The 26738-nt window shown below is 40.0% G+C and overlaps 1 protein-coding gene across 1 annotated transcript in view; it reads right to left on the bottom strand.

Moving 5' to 3' along the window:
- GRM4 (glutamate metabotropic receptor 4) overlaps positions 1 to 26738 on the bottom strand; it is a 346515-nt gene that overhangs the window by 300576 nt on the left and 19201 nt on the right. Inside the window, exon 2 of the mRNA XM_087929596.1 lies at positions 1724 to 2663. Within this exon, the coding sequence (XP_087785722.1) occupies positions 1724 to 2254 (531 nt within the window). The 5' untranslated portion in view covers positions 2255 to 2663. The remainder of the gene's footprint in view (positions 1 to 1723; positions 2664 to 26738) is intronic.

Below are 26738 nucleotides of genomic sequence, written 5' to 3'. Positions count from 1 at the left end.
AGGGTGTACTTCTAAAGGCAGGATGCAAGCTTGGCACTGTTTTTTTTTTACTGCCTTTCTGGGGGGCATGTGACCTTTCCTTAAATTTGGATGATTTCCTTAGGATATCTTGTGAGATGAGTGAGACCAGCTGGTGTCTTTAAATGCTGCAAATGGATGTAAGGATTGCTTTTCCTGGGTGTGCTCTTTCTGGAGAACTTAAATGACCTCTCTGCTAAAGGGTTTCACCTTATGAGCAAGAGTTGGCTACTGATAATTATCATTGCATTTTAACTATTTTAATTTATCAAGGTGCTCTGGCACCATGCCTGATTTGTAACTCCGGCTTGCAGATATTTTTAATCTAATGATTGGTATTCAGGGCAGCTTTTTTCCAAGCAAAAAAGCTTTTTGTATTTTTGTACAGGTAATCCTTGACTTACTAAAGTTCATTTAGTGACCATTCAAAGTTACAATGGCATTGAAAAAAGTGACTTATGACCATTTTTCACACTTATGACCATTGCAGCATACCCACAGTCACAAGAAGCCAGGAGAGGAGAAGCGCCCTTCAATGTGAATGATGTTGAGTTGATCACGACCACCTAGTCACACGACCACCAGGCCATGCCCACCAACTAAGCCACTCCCACAGTACCAGTTGTTAAAAAAAATTGAATCCCACCCCTGCCTATAATGCTTGAGATAGCGTAGCAATGTGGAAATTTAATCTACTTAAAGCAACCTTCCTTGTCCTAATCCAGCTATGTTGGATTTTGTCTACCAAAATCTGCAGGCACTATGGCTGAATGCTGGTCTAAATCCAAAGCTGAGGGACTTTAATCTAAAAATAGGCATAACAGTGCTGAAACCATTAGCTTTAAAATTAAAAGCACACCAGCGATGTGAAGTATATTATTGTATAACACATCTATCACATGAGTATAAGAGACTGTATTGTATTGCGCTAGCATCCATTCAGCACAAATGTTTTCTCCTCTATTCTTTAGAAATCTGCACTGAGGTATTTTAAACAATGTAGTATGAAAGCCTGCCATTGTCAAATATGCACCACAAACAACTTGCTCTGTCCTTGCTATAATTAGCAATGCTAAAAGGCAATGTGTGAAAATTCTTCAGAATATTTTAGCACCAAAAGATAAATCAAGCAAGCCGGGTGCCCTCGCCTGCCTTGGGGCTGACTGAGCTCCCAAGGTTTGGAAATGTCAGGTGCACCTAAAAAAAAGGCCTTCTCCCTCTTGCTGGTTTATAAATGGCTTGGTAGCATAGATCCATCATTCATACTCTCTCATCCTCAGTTAGCATCTTCTGAGGTACAACTGACATGAATATTCTACTTGAGAGTAAAACAAAACATGAAATTCTCAAGTGGTCTCAACACTGGAAATCTGGTCAAAATCTTATAGGATTAGAATCAATTTTCCTTGCAAAAGTGGTAAACAGAAATATTTCCCTACCTGAACAGAAGGGTCAAATTCCCCACGGGAGACCAAGAGCTCTTTAAACACCCCCAGAACACAAAGGAATGTTTGATCTCCTCCTTTCCTCATCACATAGCAAGAACTTTGTTTTACATAATTATTGTTAAAACCACTTTAACGTTTTCCCCCCACTTAACAGTCACTGGCAGCTATTATAGCACCTGCAGATTGAATGGCAAATTACCTTGCGCAGCTAGGAGAGGAGAGAAGTGGAAAAAGAAGCAAATAGACTGCAATCTTACCTTAAAAAGGCGTAAAATGTTGGCCACCATAATGGAAACAGAGCTGCCAGATGCACCAATTACTCCAACCACACGTTCTGGTTTTGTGATGATAGGGGGGCCCCCATTAACACAACGCACCTCAGTACTGTCCTTCTCGATTAGGGCCTGAACAAAGGTAAGGGACTGCTCCAAAGCATGTGTGTCTCGAGAGCAGGTATCCAGGATGCGAGCCCCCAAAGTGATATTTGGAAGTAGTTCAGGGTCATTGTTGATTCGATCCAGAGCAAAAAGCATGGCCTCAAGACGATGAATCCCCTTCTCCTTCTTTAGCTCTCCACAGGCCTTTCCCTCAGAGCCCCGTCCGTGAACAGGGAAGAGGCCTCCTAAAGTGATATCCCCATCAAGGCGAATGGAATTCATGTGGGGGTGCCCTTGGCCTTTGGGTTTGGCTGTGCTGACTGGATGATACCACCAGCCGCAGCAGACGCTCATGAACAAACAGAAGGAGAGTTGCTCCAGGCACACAGATCCCCCCTTCTTCCCAGTCATCGCCAAATCCTATTTGAAACTCAATCCCATCAGCCTAAAGATCCAAGGAAACCAACAATTCTATTACCGAAATCTTTAATTCAGCTGGCTTGGAAATAGCTTCTCCCAATGTTTCAAAGGGCTGAGACTAAAATGGCCCTCTGAAGTGTTCAAAGCATGGTTTCCTTTCCCTTTAATTATCTATCACTTTTCTATCAAGATTTCCAATCAATTCCAGTATCCATTTCAATGTAGGTGTTGAAGAAAAGAGAGGTAGCTGCTTCTGGAAATGAGTTCACAAGATCCCTTTCCAAGCCCGCTGAAGGACCATAGCAGTGCAGCTAATGAAGAGCACCAGGTTTTGCATAATTTTGTGGAAGGAGAAGTGGGCAAAAAGAACCTCTTTTCTTCCTTTTTTTTCCTTCTGTCCCTGAAAGGAAGAAAGAAAGGGCATTCATTATTCAATTTTTTTTTCTCAGAAAGGCATTAAGTTGTAGCACAAAAAGCTTCAGGATTTACTTGATCAGAGTTTTTGTTATGCTTTGAGAAAGGCAATGTTGGGTCAAAAACAACACACGGGAGAGAAGGGAGAAACTATGTCTGAAGATACCTAAGCTCCATATCTTATTTATGGGTTTGAAGTGGGCCTTCCATCAGTGGAAGCTTACTGGACCATGAGGAATATCTAGTCTTTTAAAAGTCAATCCAGATTCTTCCTTGAGTGGAAGGAGGAAAATTAATGCATTCACTTTACTTTATAGGTGCTTGGTACCACTGCATTATTTAAAGGAATTGAGGAAGGGGAAAAGGAAAAGAATATTTGCCTGCTTTGTAAAAGTCAGAGGAGCTACCCACTCTATTGGGAACTCAATATCAAAATGACCACACATTGGATTTGCAAGAAATGATACAACCTCAACAAATCAATACATTCACCTTTAAGATGCAAGATAAGTGTATCAGAGAAAAATAGGAAAGTGTATTCTGTGCTGTTTAAAAACACAGTTAACCCAGTGCAAACTTGCATTGAATGCAGGGTTTCAGGCAGGTTTATTTCTTTATTTTTTGCATCAAATAACAAAACAAGTCTTTGTTTTTATCCTTCTGTTTAATCGCTACATTGGAGAATAAACACTGGAACCAATCTCACTATATAGTTTTTTTTTTTTAATGAACATCCTTTGAACAACTGACTGAAAGGGGAAGGAAATGTTCCTTGGCCTCCTTGAGAAGTGTATTCATCCCTAATAGGAAAAAATAATGAAGTAGCACTTAAAAACACCCATCAAATCTTACAACATCTCCACATTTTTATCAAACAATTCTAAAGAAATTTTCTTTGGAGAATAATACAAGTCCCGTCTTGCCTTAGGCATAAAAGCTGACTGGTGACTTTGAGCCAATCATTCTCTCTCAGCCTAATCCACCTCACAGGCTTGTTGTTGCTGTGCAGAAAACAGGATGAGGAAGGAGTATTAGGTAGTTCACTCTCTTGAATTATTAATAAAAAATGATAGCTAGATAAGTAAATGGTAGAAGAAGGTGAGTCTATAGTATTATAATATATAAATTATATGGACCTGAACTTGCATGTGTATGATGCTTATATAGGAAAAAAGCTTTTTAAAGTGCTGAATGGAAATCTTCTCTGGATAAAGTATTATAAAAAGATGCAAAGAGTTTCCTAATATGTTCATTTTGGTGGGCATTCATGATTTTTTAAAGTTTGTGGCTTCTGGGAACAGAGAAAAACAGGCACCCCTTGGATGGTGAAGCTTTGCTTTCCCTAATAAGATCTTAATAAATATTAACATTTAATGAGCAATATTAATCAAGCAGACTTAGTTTGCAGTTACAGACACAATCTGAGAACAGGTTTCTAGGATTTCAGAGACATTTTCTCTCTCATCTGAAAATGCAACTTTCATGGACAGGCATTTGCTATAGCTTATGTTATATACCTATAACAGTAGATATTTTAAAAAGGAAATACGCCTAACAGATATGTTTAACAGACCACTGGAGGATAGGTGAACCATTGACATTTAATGATGAATTAAACTCTTCAGATTATTGTGAGCTATGTACAATTGGAATCAGAGCTCAGATTTAGCATGTCCTAATATAAAAGAAGGCCATTCTTTATACATTTTAGCTTGTCCCAGAGGTATCAATCACACTTGTTTTATCAAAAGAGATTTTCTACCAATGAAGTTGGAACAGATTTTGTTATTCGCAGATTAGATACTAATACTGTATACAATGTGATTGTCATTAGCCACAGTAGTCTTAGATCAGCCATCTGTGGGGATTTTGCTGAAGCCAATCTTTTTAAACCATATCAAGAAGTCACCCTGAGACCTCACAAACCCTGAGCCATTTTTTCCCATTATGCTGGACACAACCACATTTCCCTATTGCTATGTATATCATTATCCTTTATCCTATGCAATAGAGTACCATCTAAGTTCAGTCCAGACACAACTCTTCATGTCATTCTGGTAATTTCCATCTCACCTCTTGTGGTGAGTTTTTCTAGCTTCTGAACTTCTTCAAGGAAGGTCTTGTGCACTGGATATATATTTAAGCTGCCCTGTCATCCACTTGTTCCTTCTAGAATAGTCACACGTAAACACATGCTTGGCTATTCTCATCCTCCTTGGCCACCATCCCAGTACAATGAAGTTTACTTGTGGATGGTTGGCTGGCTGTGTCACAGACAACTCTGTTGGGAGAAGCCCCTAGCTGGGCTGGTATGATAGACAATCATCTAGCCTCATGAAACATTTTGCTGCTACTGCATTATGAATTTTCTTTGAATGGGCACCATAAAAATGCCAGGAGACATAATGAACAAATGGTTACATTCTGGATCAGGAAAGTACCATACACAAGATTTGGAACCTGACCTGAACTAGCCTGCTGCCTTCAAGAGTTCTAAAAATGCCATCTTGTTAAAATTAGACTCAACTACTTTGAGGGGTGGGCTTTTTCCTTTGCTTTGAACAGTGACCACTTTCGGGGTAGCTCTACTTCATATTTTTCCCACTTCACTTAATTTTGACTACTACAAATATCCTGTGTGACTTTGGGCCACTCATTTTATTTCAGCTGTTTTCCCTCCCATTGATAGAATGAGCTAATAGCAATTGCCTACCTTAGTAAAAAATTAAAATACTCACTTAAGCTCCATTGTTTAAGAGTCCTAGTTTCATGGCCCTGATATTGCTACATTAATCTTTATAATGCGATGACCTTCCAGAAAACAATATTCCCCTCTTACTATCAAAACACAGGCAACAAATTATAATAAAGGGCCATGGGGAAAAATGCAGAAAAAGAAACAGAATCATTATTCAGTCTGAATCCATTTGTCTGTGCATAAGTAATCTTGCTCAAGGAAAGATGATTGTTAACAGTTGACTGCAGTCCTTAGGTTACAACATTGTAGCCTCCTTCCTCAAGAGAATGATAGTGCCCAGAAGCTGTTTGGATGTACCAGGCAGAAACTTCAAGATTTTTCTTTTAAGAAGTGATACCACAAGAATTGACATTAGACAGGCAAGAATATCCAGAGTAAGATCTCACTCAAAATTCTTGATTTAGATTATGTAAATAGAATATGTTAAATCAAAACCAAACAAACCACATTATGGCTTTGCATATCATATGACCTCAGAACTGCAATCTATACATTACGAATTATATATTAAGCACAATATGTGAACCCATCATAAGGAGGAGGAAATTATGAAGTGCTGAATCATCCTAGACCTTGGCTATTTCAAGGCAGTAATGGTGTCATCACTGTGTGGGATTTGCAGGCCTTCTAGATATTGATCTGGATGTATTAGGCTGGATTCCAACTTTGGACAGCCTAAAATTTGATCCAGAATGGATTTATAGAGCTTTGGCAGCCTTTTAGTCACAAACCATTAAATATTATGTCTAAGGGTGGGAATCAAAAACCATTTTGCATTGTTTCAGACATGCAGATGATTCTGCTATAAAGCTGATTTCATGGGTTCAGAGACAGCAGCCTTTATCTCCTGACTTGATATCAATTTACAAAATAAACACACCTTAAAGTCAAAAGTGTCCTCTCATGCAGACAAGCTCATTTTTCTTTACTTTTCTAAATGAGACATAATTGTCTTCCTTCATCACAAGGACTGTTGTGAGGATTAATTGTGCATTGTATAAAACTCACTTTTGAAAATGAAAAATCTGCATTACATCTGAACTACCAAACAAATAACTTTTCAGCACTACCCAGTCAAATGTCAAGATTATTTTGCAAAACAGAGTTGAATGAAAAGGCTGCCAATAGATGTATTTCGGACTCCATAGAGCACCACGAATCCAGCCAATATCTACTTGGTTATCCATTTACTCAGCAGTACTTCAATACTTTCTTAGAGTTATCTGTCTTTCTTTATATTTATTTCCCCCTTTGAATGTTGAGGCGCTTCAATGGCTGATGCTTGCAGAATCACCGGCACCGTTTGTAATATAGGCCCAAAAACTGCACTGTAATGTTGAAGTAGTTATGTGATCTATGCATTCAAAATCCAACCTGAGTTTTATATGTCACCGATTAGCCATTGGTTTTAGCAAAATGTTTGATATCATAGACTTTGAAAATCATTTATGTAGCCAGTTCCCTAGCAGCAGACATTCCTCCCCTTCTCCCAGGCATAAGAGTTATAAGAATTGCTGTTTTTTATTAATTACAGATAGATCAGACACCAATAAACATTGGCCCACAGACCTAACCAACTTCTGGCCTGATTCACTAGACATGTTTGGAATTGGGTGTATTGTTTATGGATGTGGAAAAAATAAGGAAAAATTTATTATGACACACATCATATCTCTATTTGTTTTTATATAGTGATTCCAACCTACAGCATGCAATCTCCAATATGCTATCCCAAAATTAATTCAAGCCTCAGTTCAAAATAATTTCCTTATCTCTATTGTAGGTTCAGTCTTTCCTCAGTAGTGGACAAGGTAGTATCCTTTCTCATAAAACCTACACAACAATGCTGTGACACAGTGTAGGTTAATAGAAAGAGTGAGCTGACCAATGTCAATTATTGAGCTTCATAGCTGATTAGGAATTTGAAGCTGGCCCTTCGCCTGGTCTAATAGCCCAATCACTATACCTCTTTTGCCATTTTGTGTGAGTGGGGGAAAGGTATATTCGAATGTGAAATAAAAGGGAAGAAAAAAGTTCCAGAATAATCAAGACCTTTTATTTTTCTTTTGTCTGTTATTTCCTTATAATGAAACACATACACATATAAAACATTTCCAAATAGCAAGTGAACAAAATGCAGGGTCATAATGGAACATCTTCCTTCATTTTGCTGCGCACCTGTGGTGATCTTTCATTACCTGGGAATCACTGGACTTTTATGTCTGATGAATGAAAGCCATTTGCGGCCTATGTTTTTCTAATAGAAACGTCTGCTGCCATAGCTTTTCTCTACTGTTTCTACATGAACCATGTCACCATGGGACAGCTCTCCCATTATTTCAAGATCAGGATCATCTTTCGGTCACACATCAGTGATGTGATTGTTAATTTGCAATAACAAACCAATGTTAACAGCCTTTGAATCAACACTGGAACCTTGAATGTGCGAACAAGTCCTTGGCAATGATGCTAGGAAGGCCTGGGAGCTTTAATTAAGGGTCAGCAGATAGGTAGGTCTAGGAGTGATAATGTATAAGTAGATAGGCCATAATGTTAAATGGAAGGGAAAACAAATTGTTCAATGGTATGGAAACAGATTCATAAAATTCGGAAACAAACTGAAAGAAGTCATAAAAATTCTCATAAACCATATTGGAGCTGCCTTGGATGCCGAGTAACATCGGAATACTGTTATTGCTGGATTATGTGAACAAATCAGATATTAGAATATAAAGGGTGATTTAGGGAATACAAACCATTGCATAAATATGCCAGAGTAAAAGCTGCCAAGAAAGCCGGCCAACGTTTGTCCATCAGGGTCTAATTTAGGACTCTTTCTCATACTGTACCTAAGCTAAAAGTCGTATCCACCAGTCTTTGAACTGGCAGTAAACTATACCATTATAGCATGAGTGACCCCCATCCCATTCCAGCAATGATGCTCAGAAATGGTTTATACTTATTTTCTGTGGACAGGGCAAATTGAGCAAAGGAATTGGTAGATTCTCCCACCTTTTTTCTCTCCCTCATTTGAATGTTGTCAACCATCTCTCCTTCTATGGATTGGGAAAGACTGGGGAGGAGGTGAGTTTTGACCAAAAGCTTGACCAAAAGCTAGACCAGCAAGTTTGGCATAACTGCTTTTCATGGAACTGTTCAAAGAAGGACTTTATAAGCTGATATTTGCTAATTGTGGAACTTCTTTGGATATGAATTAAGCCATGAGTCCAGATTATATGGTATAGGGAACAGATGAAGACAATATCATGAGGTCATGAGGTCACAGTAGAAGAAGAAAAGGTGGAATATCTGGGAGCTGCAGTTAGATGCAAAAAAAGAAAAATGATTTGTCCATAGACCTACAATTCATTTAATTCAAGTTATATCAACTGAGGCCTCCATGCAAGAAAGTTGCTTAAAATATTCAATAAAGGGAAAACTTTAGTGTAAAAAAGGGATTGTTTGAAATAGTTTCAGCTATGCTGCAAGGATAAGAGAGGGGAAAGGCAGTTTGGTAAAATATCTGCCTGGCCAGAAATTCCAAAAGAGAACTGTCAGATGCAAACAGCTGGAAGAGGGCCATCAGGCCTGAAAAACAGGCAACCTGGAATAGGAACAGATAAAGGAAGGTTTTGTTAGGAGAAGGGCTAGAAGAGTATTTATCTCATTTCATTGATTCTGCTCCCAGGAAAGAAATAGAGCAAATGAACTTGGGAATGCTATTAGCATTCCAGGCAGAAATGGGGTTGGAAGAATAGGAAGCGGGGAGATACTTAAATTGGACACAGTTTAGCAGCACCAGTTGATCCCCTGAAGAGCAGCAATTAAAGAGCAGTTTAGTGCTGAAAAGTGACACTCTGAATATGGAAACACGAGGTCTACATTCATTAACTTCTCGGTGATCACAAAGCATTTTTACTCCATTTCAAAGGCCAAAACAAAAGTTCCCCTGCCAGTACCCATCTGCATATTTTGCTACAGGAGATAGTAGGGATTTAAGAATGCAATAATTCAATACTATCCTGCAGCATATGAGCTGCTAGAGCCAGGATCTTTAACAGGCAGAGATCCTACCCTTCAACCATGGGAGAAAGGGAGAACTAACTCAGTCACGGTGCATATTAGCATATCTTTCTGTTAATGACTGTACAAAAGAGAGAATTTCAACTTGCATTAATAAGCAGGGTTGGGATTCTACCAGTTCAGACCGGTTCAATAGAACCAATTGTTATGATTCCCAGTAGTTCAGAGAACCAGTAAATTGGGCCCCTGGCTGGGCGCGCCCCTTATCGTGCATGCATGATATTGCACGCATGCGCAACAATCATTGACTGAATTCTTCCCCCGCCTGCCCCTCCTTATTTTGGCCATGTGCCATCACTGCCTGCAGCCTGTCTTACCCAACCGCCTGCCCGCCAGCCACTGCTGTCTGCCTTCCGCCATCATGATCTCCCTAGGTGAGTGAGGCTCTGCAAGCCCCGGTCACATACTTGCTGCTGCCACTGCCAGCCCCAGTTGAGTCCTGACTCCTGGGTTGGCCTAGGCCTCCACCGTCATGCCACCACCACCCTCAGTGCTCGTGGCCTAGCTAGCTTCCCCTCCCCTCATTCCTGTCTGACTTGCTTAGCCACCAGCGCTACAGCTCCATCCCATGCGGCACTTGTAGCCTAGCAAGCTCTCCCCCACAACTGTCCTGGCTGTCTGGCTTGCCTAGCCACCAATGCTGCAGCATGCAGCACTCGCAGCTTAGTAAGCTTTCCCCCCCCCACCCCACTGTCCCCAGCCTCCAGCTTACCTGGCTTGCTGGTGGCAGAGAGGAAGGCAAGCCAGGGCTGACCCATTGCCGCTCAGGTCCCCTCGAGTCTGTATCTTGCCCCCTCTGTGGATTCTCTGCAGCTACTGGGCCTTGCCTATAGGGGTGGGGGTGGTGGGGGCGACCAGGGAGCATGACACTATGCCACCCAGCCCACATCGGCCCTTTGCCTGCCGCCCCTTCGCTCTGCCGGGGTGATGCAGGCAACATAGATTCGTGCTTCCTGGTTGCCTCTGCACTCAGCTAAAATGCTTGGCCCAGCAAGGGAGGGGCAGCTGGCAGAGGGGCGATGTGGGCAGCGTAGCCTTATGTTTCTTGGTTGCCTCCTGCACCACCACTCCCGGGGAGCCACAAGCCCCAGCAGCTGCAGAGAATCTGAACAGGGGATAAGATGTGGGCTGGCGGGGAGCCAAGTGACGACGGGTCTGCCCTGGCTGGCTCATCTTTCCCTCTGCCATCATCCACAGGAGGAAGGTAAGTTTGCAGGCAGTCAGGAAAGTCCAAACCGCTGCCTAGTCCAGAACTACCGGCGGGGTGAGCAAGGCTGCAACAAAGTGGCTGATGGCAGAGGATGGGTGATGCTGCTGGGTGAGTACCTTGTTGGAAGTGTGTGTGTGTGTGTGTGTGTGTTTCAGGTGGGTCTCCTAGCTTTAGAAGGAGAGAGGGAAGGGGGAAAGAAAGGGAGAGAGAGAGAGGGAAAGAGATAGAGAAAGACAGAGAAAGAGAGAAAGAGAGAGAGAAGGAAGAGGCAAGAAAGAAACAAAAGAGAAAAGGGGAAGAAAGAAAAAGGGAGAGAGAAAGGAAGAAAAGGGAAGAAAAGGGATAGACAAGAGGGGGTAGAAGGAAGGGAAAGAAAGAAAGAAAGAAAGAAAGAAAGAAAGGAAGAAAGGAAGGAAGGAAGGAAGGAAGGAAGGAAGGAAGGAAGGAAGGAAGGAAGGAAGGAAGAGAAAGTGAATGAGATATATGGATGGATAGATACATGGTAGGAGGGAGGGAAGGAGAGAGAGAAAAAGGAGATGAAGGAAGGACACAAACCCTGACTTCAGAAGACTCTTTGAAACAGCACAGTGATCTAGGGCTGGCCTGCAAGGGATCTCGGAGGTCATCTTCTAGTACAACCCCCTGTTTCAGCAGGGTTAGAAGGGTGTGTGTGTGTGTGCGTGTGTATGTGCGTGCATGGCTCTCAAAACTCTAAAAACAGGTCAAGTAGCTCTGGGGAGGTCAGTCATAAAGGAGGTCAGCCCAGCCAGTCACATGACCACCAAGCCACACACAGCTGGTCACATGACCACAAAGCCACACACAGCCAGACACATGACCACCAAGCCACACCCACAAATTAAGCCACGCTTTAATTAATTAATTAATTTAGTGTTTTATTTATTTATTTTGTCAAACACTTACAATATGATAGAAATAAGAGTAAACATAAGTTTAAATACAAAAAATAGGAACTAATAATTGGGGAACAATAGGACAGGGGCAGTAGGCATGATTATGCACTATGCATGCCCCTTACAGACCTCTTAGGAATGGGGTGAGGTCAATAGAGGTTAGTTTGAGGGTAAAAGAATGCGGGTTTGAGCAGGTGACAACAGAATCAGGTAGTGAATTCCAGACATTGACCACTCTGTTGCTAAAATCGTACTTCCTGCAATCAAGTTTGGAGTGGTTTACATTAAGTTTATATCTGTTGTGTGCTCTTGTGTTGTTGTAGTTAAAGTTGAAATATTCATTAACTGGTAAGACATTGTAACGTATGATTTTATGTACTATGCTTAAGTCCAATCTTAGCCGGCATAGTTCAAGGTTGTCTAAGCCTAGAATCTCAAGTCTGGTGGTGCAGGGTATTCTGTTGCAAACAGAGAAGTGTAGTACTCTTTTGGTAAAATACTTCTGGAGTCTTGTATTAATGTCTGATATACAGTGCAGATTCCAGACAGCAGAGCTGTATTCAAGTATTTGTTGTGGTTAGCCGGCAGCAAGTGCAGATGATGGAGGAGAGCAAGGACTTGGATGAAGGGCCAGGACCATCAGGGAGTGGACTGATGCCTTCAAGGATTGTGGGGGCTGGCAGCAGTGATGAGGAGGTTCCTGAGGAGCCTATGCCAAGTGCGCGTGGGTGCAGGATGATTTGTAGAAGAGAACAGCTGACTCAGGAGTAAGTAATGGCCCCTCCCTCTAGGGAATATAAGCCTAGTTTCAATGGGTTTTTGCCTTTGCAAAAGGCAAAAGTGTTCAAAGGACTCCGCTTTGTGAGTAGAGACTCCAGTTTCTCCGAAGACTTCTGTCAGGGTTTTTCTAATTGGACTAATTGACTGCAAGCTATCTTTTATCTACAAAGGAGTTTATTTGTAGATTAAAGCTGTGACAGTTTGAGTGACTGAGTTTTTCTATGTTTGTTTTCTGGGAACCTGGCTGGCTCAGAACAGTATTGGTCTAGCAAAGGTTTTGTATGCCCTAGTTTGCAAATCAGTATTACCAGAGGAGAAGCTTTGTAAGATTAGATTTACAACTCTTAGAGCCTTTTTGGCAATGCTGTTGCAGTGAGCTCTGGTGCTTAAGTCATTCAATGTGAGAACTCCAAGGTCTTTGACAGTGTGAAGGTCGTCAACACGGTCATATCTGCCTAGCTTGTCTGTATGCACAGCAAAATGTAGAACGTACAAAGTAAGATCCCAAAATTTTCCAATCCAAGATTTGAGAAAAGGCAGTGGACTTCATAAATGGGGGAAGAGGAATGAGCAATTGTAAACACATAATAAAAGTATAACTCTTCAGGCAAAATTATCTTTGAATAACCAGAGAAAGAAATAAGAGCTACTGTAATTAAGAAACACAAAACTCTGCCCGAGCCTAAAGTTAATAATTATACCTCAGTTTTTCATAGTTTGCTCTTCTTATTTAGTGACAGAGATAAAGAGGCTTACATGTAATATTTCTTTGTAAAGTGTCTGTAATAAATTATTGATAAGGCATACTCCTGCAAATTGCCCCACTTATGGGAATCCAGAAATAGGCATCCTACTGTACTTATGTAGAAATGAAATAGCTATAACCTTTGTCAGCCTTTTCTCACTTTTAGAAGATACATCTCTTTCCTATAAATTTCCTTTCCAGAGGAAATTAAGTTCCTGAGAATATCTGTTCCATGGAATGAAACCTTTAGCGGTATTAGTTACTCACCCTAATATCAAGGCATACACCTATTGCTTAATGTTTTGTTGTGTCTATCCAATATTCTTTCATGCTGTTCAAGCTCCAACATATTTCTCATTGCACATAATATTTCTACTCCATGAGCTGTATAGGTTCCCAATAATTTTCTAGTTATAAATAAGTGTGCTGGTTATCATCTATAAATCCCTTTATGGCATAAAACCAGGTCATCTGCAGGACCGCCTGCTCCCCAAACAGAAAGGCACAGGAAGGGCATTTCATTGAAACAATATAATCTCATTGTTCACCACATGAACAATGTGGTGACCTCCTTCCCTTTGGAGTGACCTTTCCCTTCCTTTTGTCTCAATCCTACAGTCTTTAGGAAGATGACCTACTTGGGCTTTGTGGTCCGCTTTAACTAGGTCTCTGTGAGTCTGTAGAACTTCTCAGTTCTGTTCAACATTTTATAGTTTAGTATCTTTTAATGGGCTATGCTATTTAATATTAATTAGTTATGGGGGAATTTTCTTTTTGTATGCTTACTTTAAGTGGGTGGCCATATAAATGCATAAATAAATAAACAAAGAAACATATCTGATTATGACATTTTTCTTCTCTAAAGGAATTACACTGCAAGCAATCCAGTACAAAGCAATTATAGTCCATCCATCAGAAGTCCATCAATTAATGCCAAAAGATGATGTTTTCTGGCACTGATCAGTTCAATCAACTGGTAAGATGATACAACAATGATTTAAAATCTTTCCTTTCATTTTTCCAAACCAAAGGCTCCAGGAAACATCTGGAAGTTAATTTGTCTCTCAAAATGTCCCCAATGACTTCCCATATTCTCTTTCCCGCTCTGACACATTGAATCTAGGCTACAGTGTAGTTTTCAACTCATGTCCAAGCATGACTGCCCTGCATTTACTTTTCTGTTAGGACCATGAGCTACTCATGGTTACTTTTTCTCTCTCTCCTTCCACTGTAATTTGAAGGTCTGTGAGATCTGCTATAATCTTTCTCGCTACACAATTCACCAATCTCAGATTAGAAAGATGAGAAAAAGGACATTTCTTCCTTCAGTCCTTTTTCATCTTGCAAAATACCTCCTTTCCTGAATCAGCAGCAGCAACAATAGCAACAACAATAATTCCTATGTCATACTTTGTACTATATGAGTGGACATCAGTATGACCCCAAACCTCCAGACATCCTGCTGCCCTGGAAATTTGTTTCTTATAGGACAGGACAGAAAAGGGAGAGAAAGCATTCTACAAACCAGAGGTCAAACTTTCAGTTTTATCTTTGTTCCCTTTCTCAAAAGGTCCCACAGTCTCTTAGGCAGTCTTTTAAAATAGAAATGGGAACTACTTATAGATGAATGGTTTCCTTGAAACTCTGTCTGCTTGCCCACAAATACATAGAAGTAAGGGGTATAATAAGGAATATCCTGGGGAACTAGAAGTGTGTTAGGGGTACATTCAATAGTTTGCCTTCTGGAAAAATAATATTTGGTATAAGCTACAGCTATCACAATAGCCATTTTGTGGTTAGGCAATATCCCAGAAACAAATTTCTCCTATCAGATCTTTTTCTATCATTTTGACTTATAAACTCCATCCTACCCACTGGCCATATGTGATGACCCAGGGTGTGGCGCAAAGGCAACACAGTCAGTTAATCAATAAGAGTCCGTTTATTAGCTCCAACTTTGCCCCCAAAATCCTGATTACCTTCTGGCTGGAGAAAAACTCTCCTAGGAACAGCCTTTGGCTGCAGAGAATCAAGTCCAAAACATGGTCAACAAAAACTGTAACTATAAGTCCAATCAAGGCAAAATGAGATAATTAGTCCAACAGGGCAGGAGCAAGATTCCAGATGTGAAGGCACGGCAATAACTCAACATGGTTGGGAAGACACCAGGAACACAAATAAGCAAAGTCAACACAAGATAAACTCACATTTGCTCCCAAAAGCTGCCGCACTCAGCATGCATTTCTTTTAAACTCTCTTCACAGCTGTGGCTAATGAAGGGAATCAGGGCCCTTTCCTCCCCCGTAAGCCACACAACCCACATTGCTCTCTTCTCCATTCCTCCCTGCATGCCCTAAGATGAAGAGGGGGTGGGCCTGGGTCTTCCTCTGAACTCCCTCTCCCTTGTTCTATCTCTTCCCTGCTCTGCCCAGCCAGACTTTGCCATTCCCCAGTTTCCTCCACAGCCAACGGAGCCACACTCCCACTCCCTGTCAGCTGTTTGTCTTCCTCCTTGGATTCAGACTCCAACTGGGGCATGACACTATGCTGAGTTTATCTTCAAATTAGGGAAGACTTAATTAACATAACAAAAGCAGGCCAGGATTTTTATTTTATTTTGTTGTTGTTTTGGTTTGGTTTATTGCAAAGTCAGACAGATGTTTAGATCTAGCATTTTTATTCACCTATTGAGTACTACCAAAGACCTTGGACAGGCAGTTGTTGTTTAATGGTGTTAAAGTTATAATTGTAGGATGTAAGATGGCCGAAGTAAAGCTGCTTTTTGCAATTGACTGGTGGTGATTTTGTCAATGCTGTTGATGTTCAAGTGGTGTGTTACATGTTTTGGATTTCACCCAACACTCATATTACTACTGACACGATCTTTGCTTTCTTTTGCCACAGTTTTTTCCTATTTTCAGATCTTTGTATTTTGTTATTTTCTTTTGTTGTGTCCATTCTATGCTGCTATGTGCAGATATTGAAATGTCCACTATCCAGACTGTATCTCTCTTATCAACAGTTATTAAGTCTGAGGTGTTGTGTGCCAGGTGCTTTTCTATTTGAATTCTAAAGTCCCAGAGCACTTATTACTTCATCTATTTTGTGGCCATACCAGTTCTTACTTGCAAGCAATTTCTTGCAGATATTCCATTGTCATGCCATTGTTTGTAGTCAGTCTGTGTGGTCTTCTTGTAGCAGCTAACTAGATAATCTCATATTACTTCAGCTTCTTTGCAGAGATGGCATTTGCTCTCTCTTGTTTCTTTCTTCTCAATGATAGCTTTATACTGTATGCATTTGTTCTTAAGGCTTTGCCTTGTGCAACCAGAATTCACCCTTCTATCTCTTTCTTCAACTGTCCTGGGCAGTTGGGCCATTGCTAGGTCTTGTTATTATCTGCTTTGCTTCCAATGTTTTCTATACTGACCATGTAATACTTTGCCTTGCTGTGTCTCTTTTCTATTCTTCATTTGGTCTTTCTTGTAAGCCAGTTTGGTCTTTCTCAATAAGCCTTCATGGTACATTAGCTTCAGTGCATCTTCTTCGCTGTTTTTCAGATATTCTTCCAATGCCCTTTTTTCTTCTACATACTGTCTGATGTACTTGCAACATTCCACGGTCACTTATTTCCCTTGATAAGTAGAATCTGTCAACATTGCTGCATGGAAAAGACTCATTGTCATTAATGAGATTTGGAGAAACTATGACAGACTTCCCCTTAAATTCTATAGTCTTCTTCAAACATCATCAAACAATGTTACAGAATATACAATAGTATGCTTGCCCTATACTAAAAATGAATATTTCCATCTTTTTAATTATATATCAGTTCAGATGATACTAGATTCTTGCAGCAGAGCTCCATTTAGAAAGGCGTAGGTCTCTCACAATCTTATTTTAGTTGCTTTTCAAGTAGAGGTCACAAATGCAGCAAAAACACTTTCCAAATTTACAATGTCATGCTTCACAATGTGTCAAGTTACACCAGAAAATCCATTCATTTATTTTACAGTGCTTATAAACAATCCCAGTCTAAATTATTCTGGTCAAAATAGGTAGAAGAAATAAAAATAAATAAATATCACCATACATTGACTCACTCCTAAAACAAAAATGGAGAATCCTTTTCTTCCAAAAGCTACCCTTAATGTTTTCATTTGGGATGGGTGGACAGTGATGCAATGATGTCATTGGAATAAGAGGAGGAGGCTTTTTTAATTTCTTTCTTTTGAATGGTTTGGGTAGATTATAGAAGATGGGTGCATTTAGCCTCCTAATAGATTCAGATGTGTCTGTTTTATGACTTCGGTTGCTTTAAAAAATGCAAGCCTTTACTATTGAAAATTGCTATTTTCCAGCCAGCCTTTAATAGCATGATCCTGAAACCTTTTTTTTAATTGAAATATGAGCCTAGGGTGAACAATTGCCCACACTAGTTTCTATGTCTTACATACGGTAGATACCCGTATTCCTCCCCTCTTAGAAACAATAGAAACTTGAGGTAATGCAACTTTGATCTGCAAGAAGACTGGGACAAAGGTTTAGACTTCATATCTCTTGCTTTTTATATAATCAAGCTGGCTACCTTCCTTCTGGATACATTTTTTCAGAGAGCATGCTAAGATCTCCCACCTAGGTATGGTACAGGTTAGACATCAGGAGTACATTCATAAAAGACATTTTTTGTATGTAATTTGCTTAATTGTAGGAATGAATGCCCAATTGGTGTTTAGCTTTTCCTTCTTATGAGTTCTTTAGAGTGAACAAATACTATTACATCCTTGGGCATCTTGTTGATTGCACAGATCTGATAAATGCTCTTTTCAACAAATGAAGGTGTTGCTATTTCAGTCTTACTTCATATATTTATTTATGCATTCATTAGGCTTGTAGGCCACTTCAGTCATAGCTGACTCTAAGCAATGAACATTCCACTTTTTGGCTTGAAGACATATACCCAAATATACATATGTTCTCTGCATGTTGCATGAGAAGGGAATTAAAAACACATTAAATCCCGTCATTGAATTGTAAAAAATCTCAAAGTCATCGTGTCCACTTCCTACTGATACAGAAAATTCACTGTAATAGTATATACATTTAGATGTATTTAGCCATCTAATGTCTAAAACCCTTAAAAGGAAGAGAATCTACTGGTGGCACACAATTTGTATGATCAGGAAGTTCTTCATATTTTTTAGTCAAAGACTTCATTTTCTTGCTATTTGAACTAGTTTATTTGAATCCTATGATCTGAAGCAAAAAGAACAAAATTACCTCAACATGTCATCAAAGTGATGATGTGACGTCATCTAACAAAATGAGCACTATTCATCCAAGATTCACTTCCTCAGATCAAACATGACCAAATGCTAAAATTATTGCTAAATACAACATTCTACAGGTTTAGCCCATATGCTCATTAAGATTTTATTTCTAAGCATATTTAGTTCCAGATGTCTACTTTTCTGCTCTTCCTGTCTCCCTATGGAAATATCACTCTAACTACTCAGATGGATTTTTTTGTCTTTAATACAGTCAATCGAAGTTTCAATTGTTTTTCCAACAGTACAAAATATAGAAGAATCTTGTATTGGTGATCTCAAATTTACCATGGAAAATAAGTCAGAAATGACATGCTGGTGTGAAGAGTGAAGCATGAAATTACTTAGGGAACCAGTCTGAGTAAGTTTTCAGAATATCTTTTGATAAAAAAGAATTCTAAGACAAGGAGTAGCAAGTAGTCATATTTCAACACCTTCTTTTTCCATAGCCACACACATTTTCTGCAGTTTAGATTTCCCAAAGGATAAGTACATTCCTCCATGATATGCTACATATATCAAAACATGGTACCTACCTCAAATCATACTTTGCTCCCTAAACCCCATGGCTATTAATCATTTCATACTCACATGGCTCCAAACCACTGAGCTGTCAACTCTGCAGCAATTTCCTAATAGTTTCGCTGCTGGTGTGGCCAGTTAAAAGGTAGGTACACATCACAAAATGTAGAGGAAAATGTTAAAACTGACTATGGTCAAAGCTAGATAAGATGATGTAAACTCAGGACTAGTCTACTTGCCTATGTTATACTTCAGTAGAACACAGAACTAGCTCTACTTTTCAAAACCTTTTCATCTCCTGTTGCAGGTGCTCAATACACCTTTTTAATAAGTGTCACCATCATAATCAAGCAGAAGCTGCTGTGCCTTTCAAATGTAATCAGTCAAGAGGATTTCAGTGGCATAAGTCTGTTTTTTGTTGCTGTCATTGTTGTTTATTTTGAGGCTTCTTTTAAGAATACTAACTTTACTAAGATCTATTGAGGAGATCAATCCATTGTCAAATGATTTTTAAAAATTCAAATATCCAATAATGACAAGGTTGTCTCCATACATGTGCCTATTGACACTCCGAAACACTTGTAGAAGATGCTCAGATATAATTTCCTTTTAAAGAATCTATAATGATTTTCTGTCAGTGAAGTTCGTGTCTCTAATAGTTTTTTTTTCCCTTTAGAACTATTTCCACCAATTTGTCTGGGGCACATGTTAACCTGACAAGTTCATAATTTCTGAGATCTCCACTGGTTGTTCATTTAAGATAAGCAAACTGGTGTCACAAAGTCTCTGACCTCTTTGCCATACATCAGAGGCACTTAAGGCACCTCCCAGCCTTCTTTAATTCCCTTAGCTCTTCTGCCTACCATGAGTTCTGGGATCCATGAGCAAAGACAGACTGCTCAGATACAATCTGGTTCAAAGTCACAGCCACTCTCTCATTCCAGGCTTCCATCAGACCATGTAGCAAACCTTCAAGGACAACCCCAAGCTTCCTCTGTAACCCAATCAGTTCCATCAATCATCTGGGATGGGGCCATCTAATATCCCCTATGATCTGGAGAAATCAGTATCTCCCCCATTTTCATCACATCCTGCCACTGCTCTGACAGAAAAACCAGGCCAAGTATATGATCACTATTATGCTTCAAGCCCTGGATGGCTTGGGATGGGCCCATGACTTTCATAGTGGCCATGAACTCCCAACTGCTTCAGCTACTTCCCCCAAGGAAGGTAAGTTGAAGTTCCTCAAGTTCATAAACCCAGGAAACTTCACTACCACCCTGACCATGCAGTCAGGAAGCTCATATAGGAAGGTCATTACACAGTAGGGAGTTTGGTATAATAGTAACCGTCCCATCTGATTCCTCTCAGAGTCTAACCCAATAAATAGGGTCTCATACCCATCAATCTAAGGAACAGTGTGCCTAGATTCCTCCCATGAATATTTCACTACCCCTAACCTTGAGGTCTTGACTGGTGTCACATTCACAACAACTGGGCGTATCTCAGAAAAAGGAAACTGACACACACACACATACCTCTCCCAGATAGATCTTGGAATATATGCCAGGTCAGCCTTCTCATCCACAATCAAGTCATGAATACATGGCCTTATTAGAGACTGTACTAGCATTCAGCAGCAGCAGCTGACAGTCCAGGCCATGGAAGGTCTACCATCTGAGGCTTGGGAACAAATTTCAGGGGTTGAATGTGCCATAGAAACAATACTTCTCTAGCACAGGACCTGTGACTAGTCCCCCTATATCCATCACCACTGAGATTTTACAACCTGCTCTTATCCCTTTCCCCTATCCCCTGTCCAAATTGGCCCATGCCCAAATGTAAAGTTCTCTCCCTACCCATATATATACATATCCAATTACCACCTGTTCCAGGACCATCAACCAAGGATGCTTCTACTTAACAGTCAGAATTCCCAGCTTATAGCAGTCAGAATGCTCTAACCAATGCTCTCATCCCACCATCATCAATCTAATCTCACTAGCCCATAGCTCTTACAGGGAACATCAGATATTAAGAGGGTGAATCAGTCAATCCCTTTCAGCTCTAATCCATAGCAAGGGAAGCAAGCTCAACTAGGGGAAGAAACACTCTCTCTTACCACTAACCCCTATCCATGGGTTTGCATGAACCTCTATTTGGGAAAAAGGCAAAATAGCTACACAGGTAAATGGAGGGAACCACAGTAACAAAAAGAAAGCCCAAAACAATACCTCATCCCATCCTTGCATCCATTGTAGCCCACTTTAAATCACCCCAGATCTTTCAATTTTAATTTCTCCTCCACTGCCTTCTTTGTCATACACCAGATTGTCCCAGTCTCCAAGAAAAGAGCAATTAACCATTAGATGGCATAGCTAGGGCTCTCTGCCTTAGAAGAGTGAGGAAAATTCTCAGGGATGACTCACATCCTGGTCAGCACTTCTTCACTCTCCTACCATCAGGCAGGAGATATAGAAGCATAGCCAGCTGTATCAACAGGCTGAAGAACAGTTTCTACCCGTGGACTGTCAAAGACGTCTGAATGGAAAATAACACAGACTTGCGGGGCTGGCGCGTTGTGCAACAAGGTCACATAGTGTAATAAGATTGGGACTGTCATCACTGTAAGTTGTGTTGTGGGGGGGTGCATGAAAGGAGGCTCAGCCAATCTCATTGTACACATGTTGTACTCTGACAATAAAGGTAATAATAATTACAGAGCTCACAATTTCCACACCAGTAGTGGTGGTATTCTACCAGTTCATCCCAGTTCTGCAGAGCTGGTAGCAGCGATGAGCAGCAGAGACCAAACCATTTCTCTCCACTGCTCTGCTGTTGGGCCCACCTGCCCGCCCGGGCTCCCATACTCACTTTATCCTCTGAATTTGAAGCACAGTGGCTTTGCACAGCACAGAAGAGTGCCACGCAGCAGCTGCTGAAGTGATCGGGATTGTGCAGGCTTGCAAGAGGTGAGCTAGAATGCCTCTGGACCTGCACTGAAGAACAGTTGCTTCAAGAAGCAGTTAGCACCTCTCGCTGAAAAAGTCTAAAAGTCAATAGTCTGAAAGAGAGTAAAACAGGAATCTCTCAATTCTTAGATTTTCTCATCTCAGGTCCCTGAGGCCATGGCTCCGTAGCCTCTGCTACAGCATTTCAATTTAATATCTTAGTAGCAACTTGAATTATTGATAGCAACATAAAATGTTTTAGCTAATGAGGTTCCTTTGGAGCCAGAAATATAGCCCTGAAAACCAGGCCACCTTTACAGATGAACATTTATATTCCTTGGAAGCAGGTGACTGAATCTTATTTCTTTTTCTTCTGGGAAGTACAAACAGAAGAAATTACCTGTACAGATTCAAAGATGAATTGAGATTAAATACAGGTCCTACAAGAGGAAGATTCTCTCACTTCCAGTCACAACCTTTCCTTCCTCATTAGCTCAATGCCACAAAGTGCTTTTGCCATCTAGCTCATCCCTCCTTTCTCTCTCTCTCTCTCTCTCTCTCTCTCTCTCTCTCTCCCTCTCACACATATATCCCTTTCTACCACCAATACAGCTCTAACTTCAAAGAGCTTCTGCGACCCATGCTCTCTATGTATGCACAGACAGTCATGTCAATCAATACTCCTTGTAACTCCAATCTTGTAAATTTCAAGAAGTAACTATTTTAGCACTGCTATACTTATACTGCAAAGGTCTGGATGCCCTTTAGCTGGCAGCAAAGGCTTAGAAACATCTTTACCTTTTTATTACTATCTACTTGTCGCCTGGATCTTTGCAGTCTGGATATGTTAGCCCTAAACTAAATTAGGTAGTGTAATTTGGCTGAACAAATTTATGAAAGCAGTTGAATTCATATGGGTTCTGCAATAATTTGCAGTATAGAGTATTGTGGAGCATAGAGAGAAGGGCAGGACAACCATGAAATAACATCTGACAGCTAACTGAGCAAAGTACACAAATTATCTGTCCACACCTTTCTAAATTATGATGAAATGTATTTGTGAGAGAATCTCTGTCTAATAAACCCAGGGAATATGAAGGAAAAAAAGATTGTTGCAGAAGATACACCTCAATTTTTTGCTATGAACTGCTTTGAATATTTGCCTTCCAAATGCTACTGATAAGTACTTGCAGAAAAACTTAACATTGGGACAAGAAGAAATATCAAAAGCAACGTAAGCATCCTTTTAATCCTTATACTTTAAAAAGAAATCAGTTATTGGCCTCCATTCCTGGATTGGAACACCCAGGCAGAAAGCAGTAACCTTTCTAGTTTGTGCAATCAGTCAGGAGGAACAGCAGTCTGCTGGCCTCTGCTATCCAACTCCCAGCCCAATGCCCAATAACTGATCTCAGCCTTCTTTTATTTCTCTGCTCAGGCAGAAAAGTATTAGTGCTGTGCCTGTTCTTTAAGAGTAATGGGTCTGCCATAGACAGCAATCCAACTACTGAGCACAGCAGTAGGTGAATGATGCTTGGCAGTTGGGAGTATGAGGGAGGCAAACAGTGAGATCTTCAAAGTTAAGGAGGTGGAATCATCCATGTATGGGGTTTTTAAAAACTTATCTCATTAAATGCTTTATAGAATAGCTCCCCTCCCCCAGTGTAGTTTTGGTTCCCTCTGGGGTATGGTATTTCCAGATGACAGTGCAGTAAACATCCCATTGCCAACAGCATGCAAAATGTTGACAGCCTTTAAATGAAGATCTAGGATCTATGACTGCTTCTCTGCTTAGGGAGAGAGAACACTTCACATTAGCACAGAGCAATTTTTTACATGGGGAATCTGGAATTGCTGAGCTCACAAATATAAGCTTCATTGCGCTGCAAACTGGATTATCCTCTGATATTTGCATCTCTCCTGCGAAAAGTGCTGGGGAGAAATTCAAACAAAAAAGTTTCAATCTTTCAAAGAGAGAAAGAAAGACAGGAAAAGCAAACAGTTTGATTAACAATACAATGTATGATTTGCACATTTTTCTGATGCCAGGTTTATGGAGTCCTTCGGCTTTTGGGGGTTTCCCCTCTTTTAAAAAATGCAAGAATACAGTAACTGTGGCTAGAACCTAAAATTCTACTTTCCAATAATCTCTACAAGGAGATTATTAAAACTCTACATGGAACAGAACTATTTGAAGTATTGCACAATGTGTATTTTAGTTAAACACAAAAAGAGTTTTCAAAAAGAGAAGCATAATGACAAAAATCACATTCAATAAGTGATTCACTTGTTCCCAAGTGAAGGAGAGATGATATAACATCTTTAGTTTTACCTGCATGAAAATCTCCACTGATGGATACTGACTATTCAATGTTCTGGAAGACTGTGGTTGTTCTCTTAATATATATACAGCAATTAAAGGATGGTTTAAAATAACTCCAGTCAGAAGATACTGTATGGCAGCTACATACATGATTATAATCATTCTAGAATAGAATAGAATAGAATAGAATAGAATAGAATAGAATAGAATAGAATAGAATAGAATAGAATAGAATAGAATATTGGGCAAGTGTAATTGCACACACAAGGAATTTGTCTTGGTGTAAATACTCTCAGTATACATAAAGGTACATTCATTAAGAATCAGGAATCATAACGTACAACAGTTAATGATAGTCATAGGGTACAATCAACAATCAAATCATACTAGGAAACAGTCAAGTGGGAGGGGATGGGTGATAAGGAGTGGTGAGAAGATGAACAGTAATAGTAGTGTACACTTTATAAATAGTTGAACAGTGTTGAGGGAATTATTTGTTTAGCAGAGTGATGGCTTTTTGGAAAAAACTGTTCTTGTGTCTAGTTGTTCTGGTGTGCAGTGCTCTATAGAGTCATTTTGAGGGAAGGAGTTGAAACAGTTTATGTCCCGGATGTGAGGGGGGTCTGTAAATATTTTCACAGCCCTCTTTTTGACTCAGCAGTATACAAGTCCTCAATTGAAGGCCGGTGGGTAGTAATTGTTTTTTCTGCAGACCTAATTATCCTCTGAAGTCTGTGTCTGTCCTACTGGGTTGCAGAACCAAACCAGACAGTTATAGAGGTGCAGATGATAGACTCAATAATTCCTCTATAGAACTGTATCAGCAGCTCCTTGGGCAGTTTGAGCTTTCTGAGTTGGCGCAGAAAGACAATTCTTTGTTGTGCTTTTTTGATGACGTTTTTGATGTTAGGTGTCCATTTTAGGTCATGTGATATAGTAGAACCTAGAAATTTGAAGGCCTCTACTGTTGATACTGTGTTGTCTAGTATTGTAAGAGATGGTAGTATGAGAGGGTTTCTTCTAAAGTCTACCACCATTTCTACCATTTTGAGTGTGTTCAGTTCTAGATTGTTCCAGTTACCCCACAAGGCAAGTTGTATAACCTCCTGTCTGTATGCAGATTCGTCATTGTCTTGAATGAGACCAATCACAGTTGCGTCATCAGAAAACTTCACTATTTTAACAGATGGATCGTTTGAGATGCAAACATAGGAACTTTAACATTGCACATGGATCATTGAACCAAAATCTTTCTGCTCTCCTTTAGAGAAAAATGAGAAATGGGTTTGACAAGCAGGCAACTGGATTATACTAGAATAGTTTATGAGATCTATGAACAATTGAGCATATTTTTAAAAATGCACAGGAAAAAAATCCATAATAAATGCTGTGAGGATGCAAAAGAAATAGGAAATCTGTCAGTGTAGTAGCTGAATTATATTTTCCACTTGCAAAAAATATAAGGAACATTTGGGGGTTTAACTCTTGAATAACATCACAACAAGTAAGATAACCGTATACCATCAACACAGCAGGTAGATAAAACCCTAAAGGATCCAAAATCAAATGTAAACAAAATTCCAGAGGTTTCTATTATATCCCTCTCCAAGTTAATCAACTATGTCACAGAATGATTTAATATCAGTGAAAAAATATTTTGGGGAGGGGCATCTGTCAGAAATTTGGTGAGCAGTTGGACTAGATGACCTTCAAGGTCCCTTCCAACTCTGTTATTCTGTTCTTCACCTTAAAATTCCACAGTAACCCACATAGGCCTATTTCTCAAACCCCGTTGAATCAAGCCAATCATGAACCATCTCAGATCTCCTTACCAAGGAGTGGTTCTGGCAGCAGGTAACTAGAAAGTGGGTTTAAAGTAACTGAGTGCAAACATTTTTGGCCTCTAGATCAAGCAGCCATTACCAGTTTGGCCACAGAAAATAAAGCAGCAGGTTTCAGCAGTTCCCTTTTCCAACAACTATTCTGAATATGCAGGCAGTAATCCCAAATAACATTGAATTTATAGACGTAAGTGGGGATATAGGGGTTTCAAGAATTTAGGAATGAGATCTGATAATTTGTTTTTGTTTTTCATTTGTATGAGCTGCAAGTTCACAACATGACTAACCAGGGAATAAATTCAGGCTGTTTCAGGTTGGTACCATCCAATTCTAATCCTATAGGTGATTGATGTTTAGGTCTTTTTATGGCACATTAACCCTAGTCAGGATTCCAATTAAGTGTGTCATTTGAGCACAGCCATGTGAATTATGATGACACTAGGAAAAATAGGAGGAAATGGAAGCATCATTCTTCTTCATAATTCTACTAGCTTTCTCTTGGTCCCACCCAGATATAAAAACATAATCAAGCTGAACATATCCAGAATTACGTACTACAAATCACACAGAGACCAAATAGCAATGTGTAAATTTGATATCACACAAA

The sequence above is a fragment of the Pseudonaja textilis genome, chromosome 3 (genome assembly GCF_049901715.1).
Source record: "Pseudonaja textilis isolate UNSWEBS1 chromosome 3, rPseTex1.2, whole genome shotgun sequence".
In the NCBI taxonomy this organism is placed as follows: Eukaryota; Metazoa; Chordata; class Lepidosauria; order Squamata; family Elapidae; genus Pseudonaja; species Pseudonaja textilis.
This window is presented reverse-complemented; position numbering and strand designations above follow the sequence as displayed.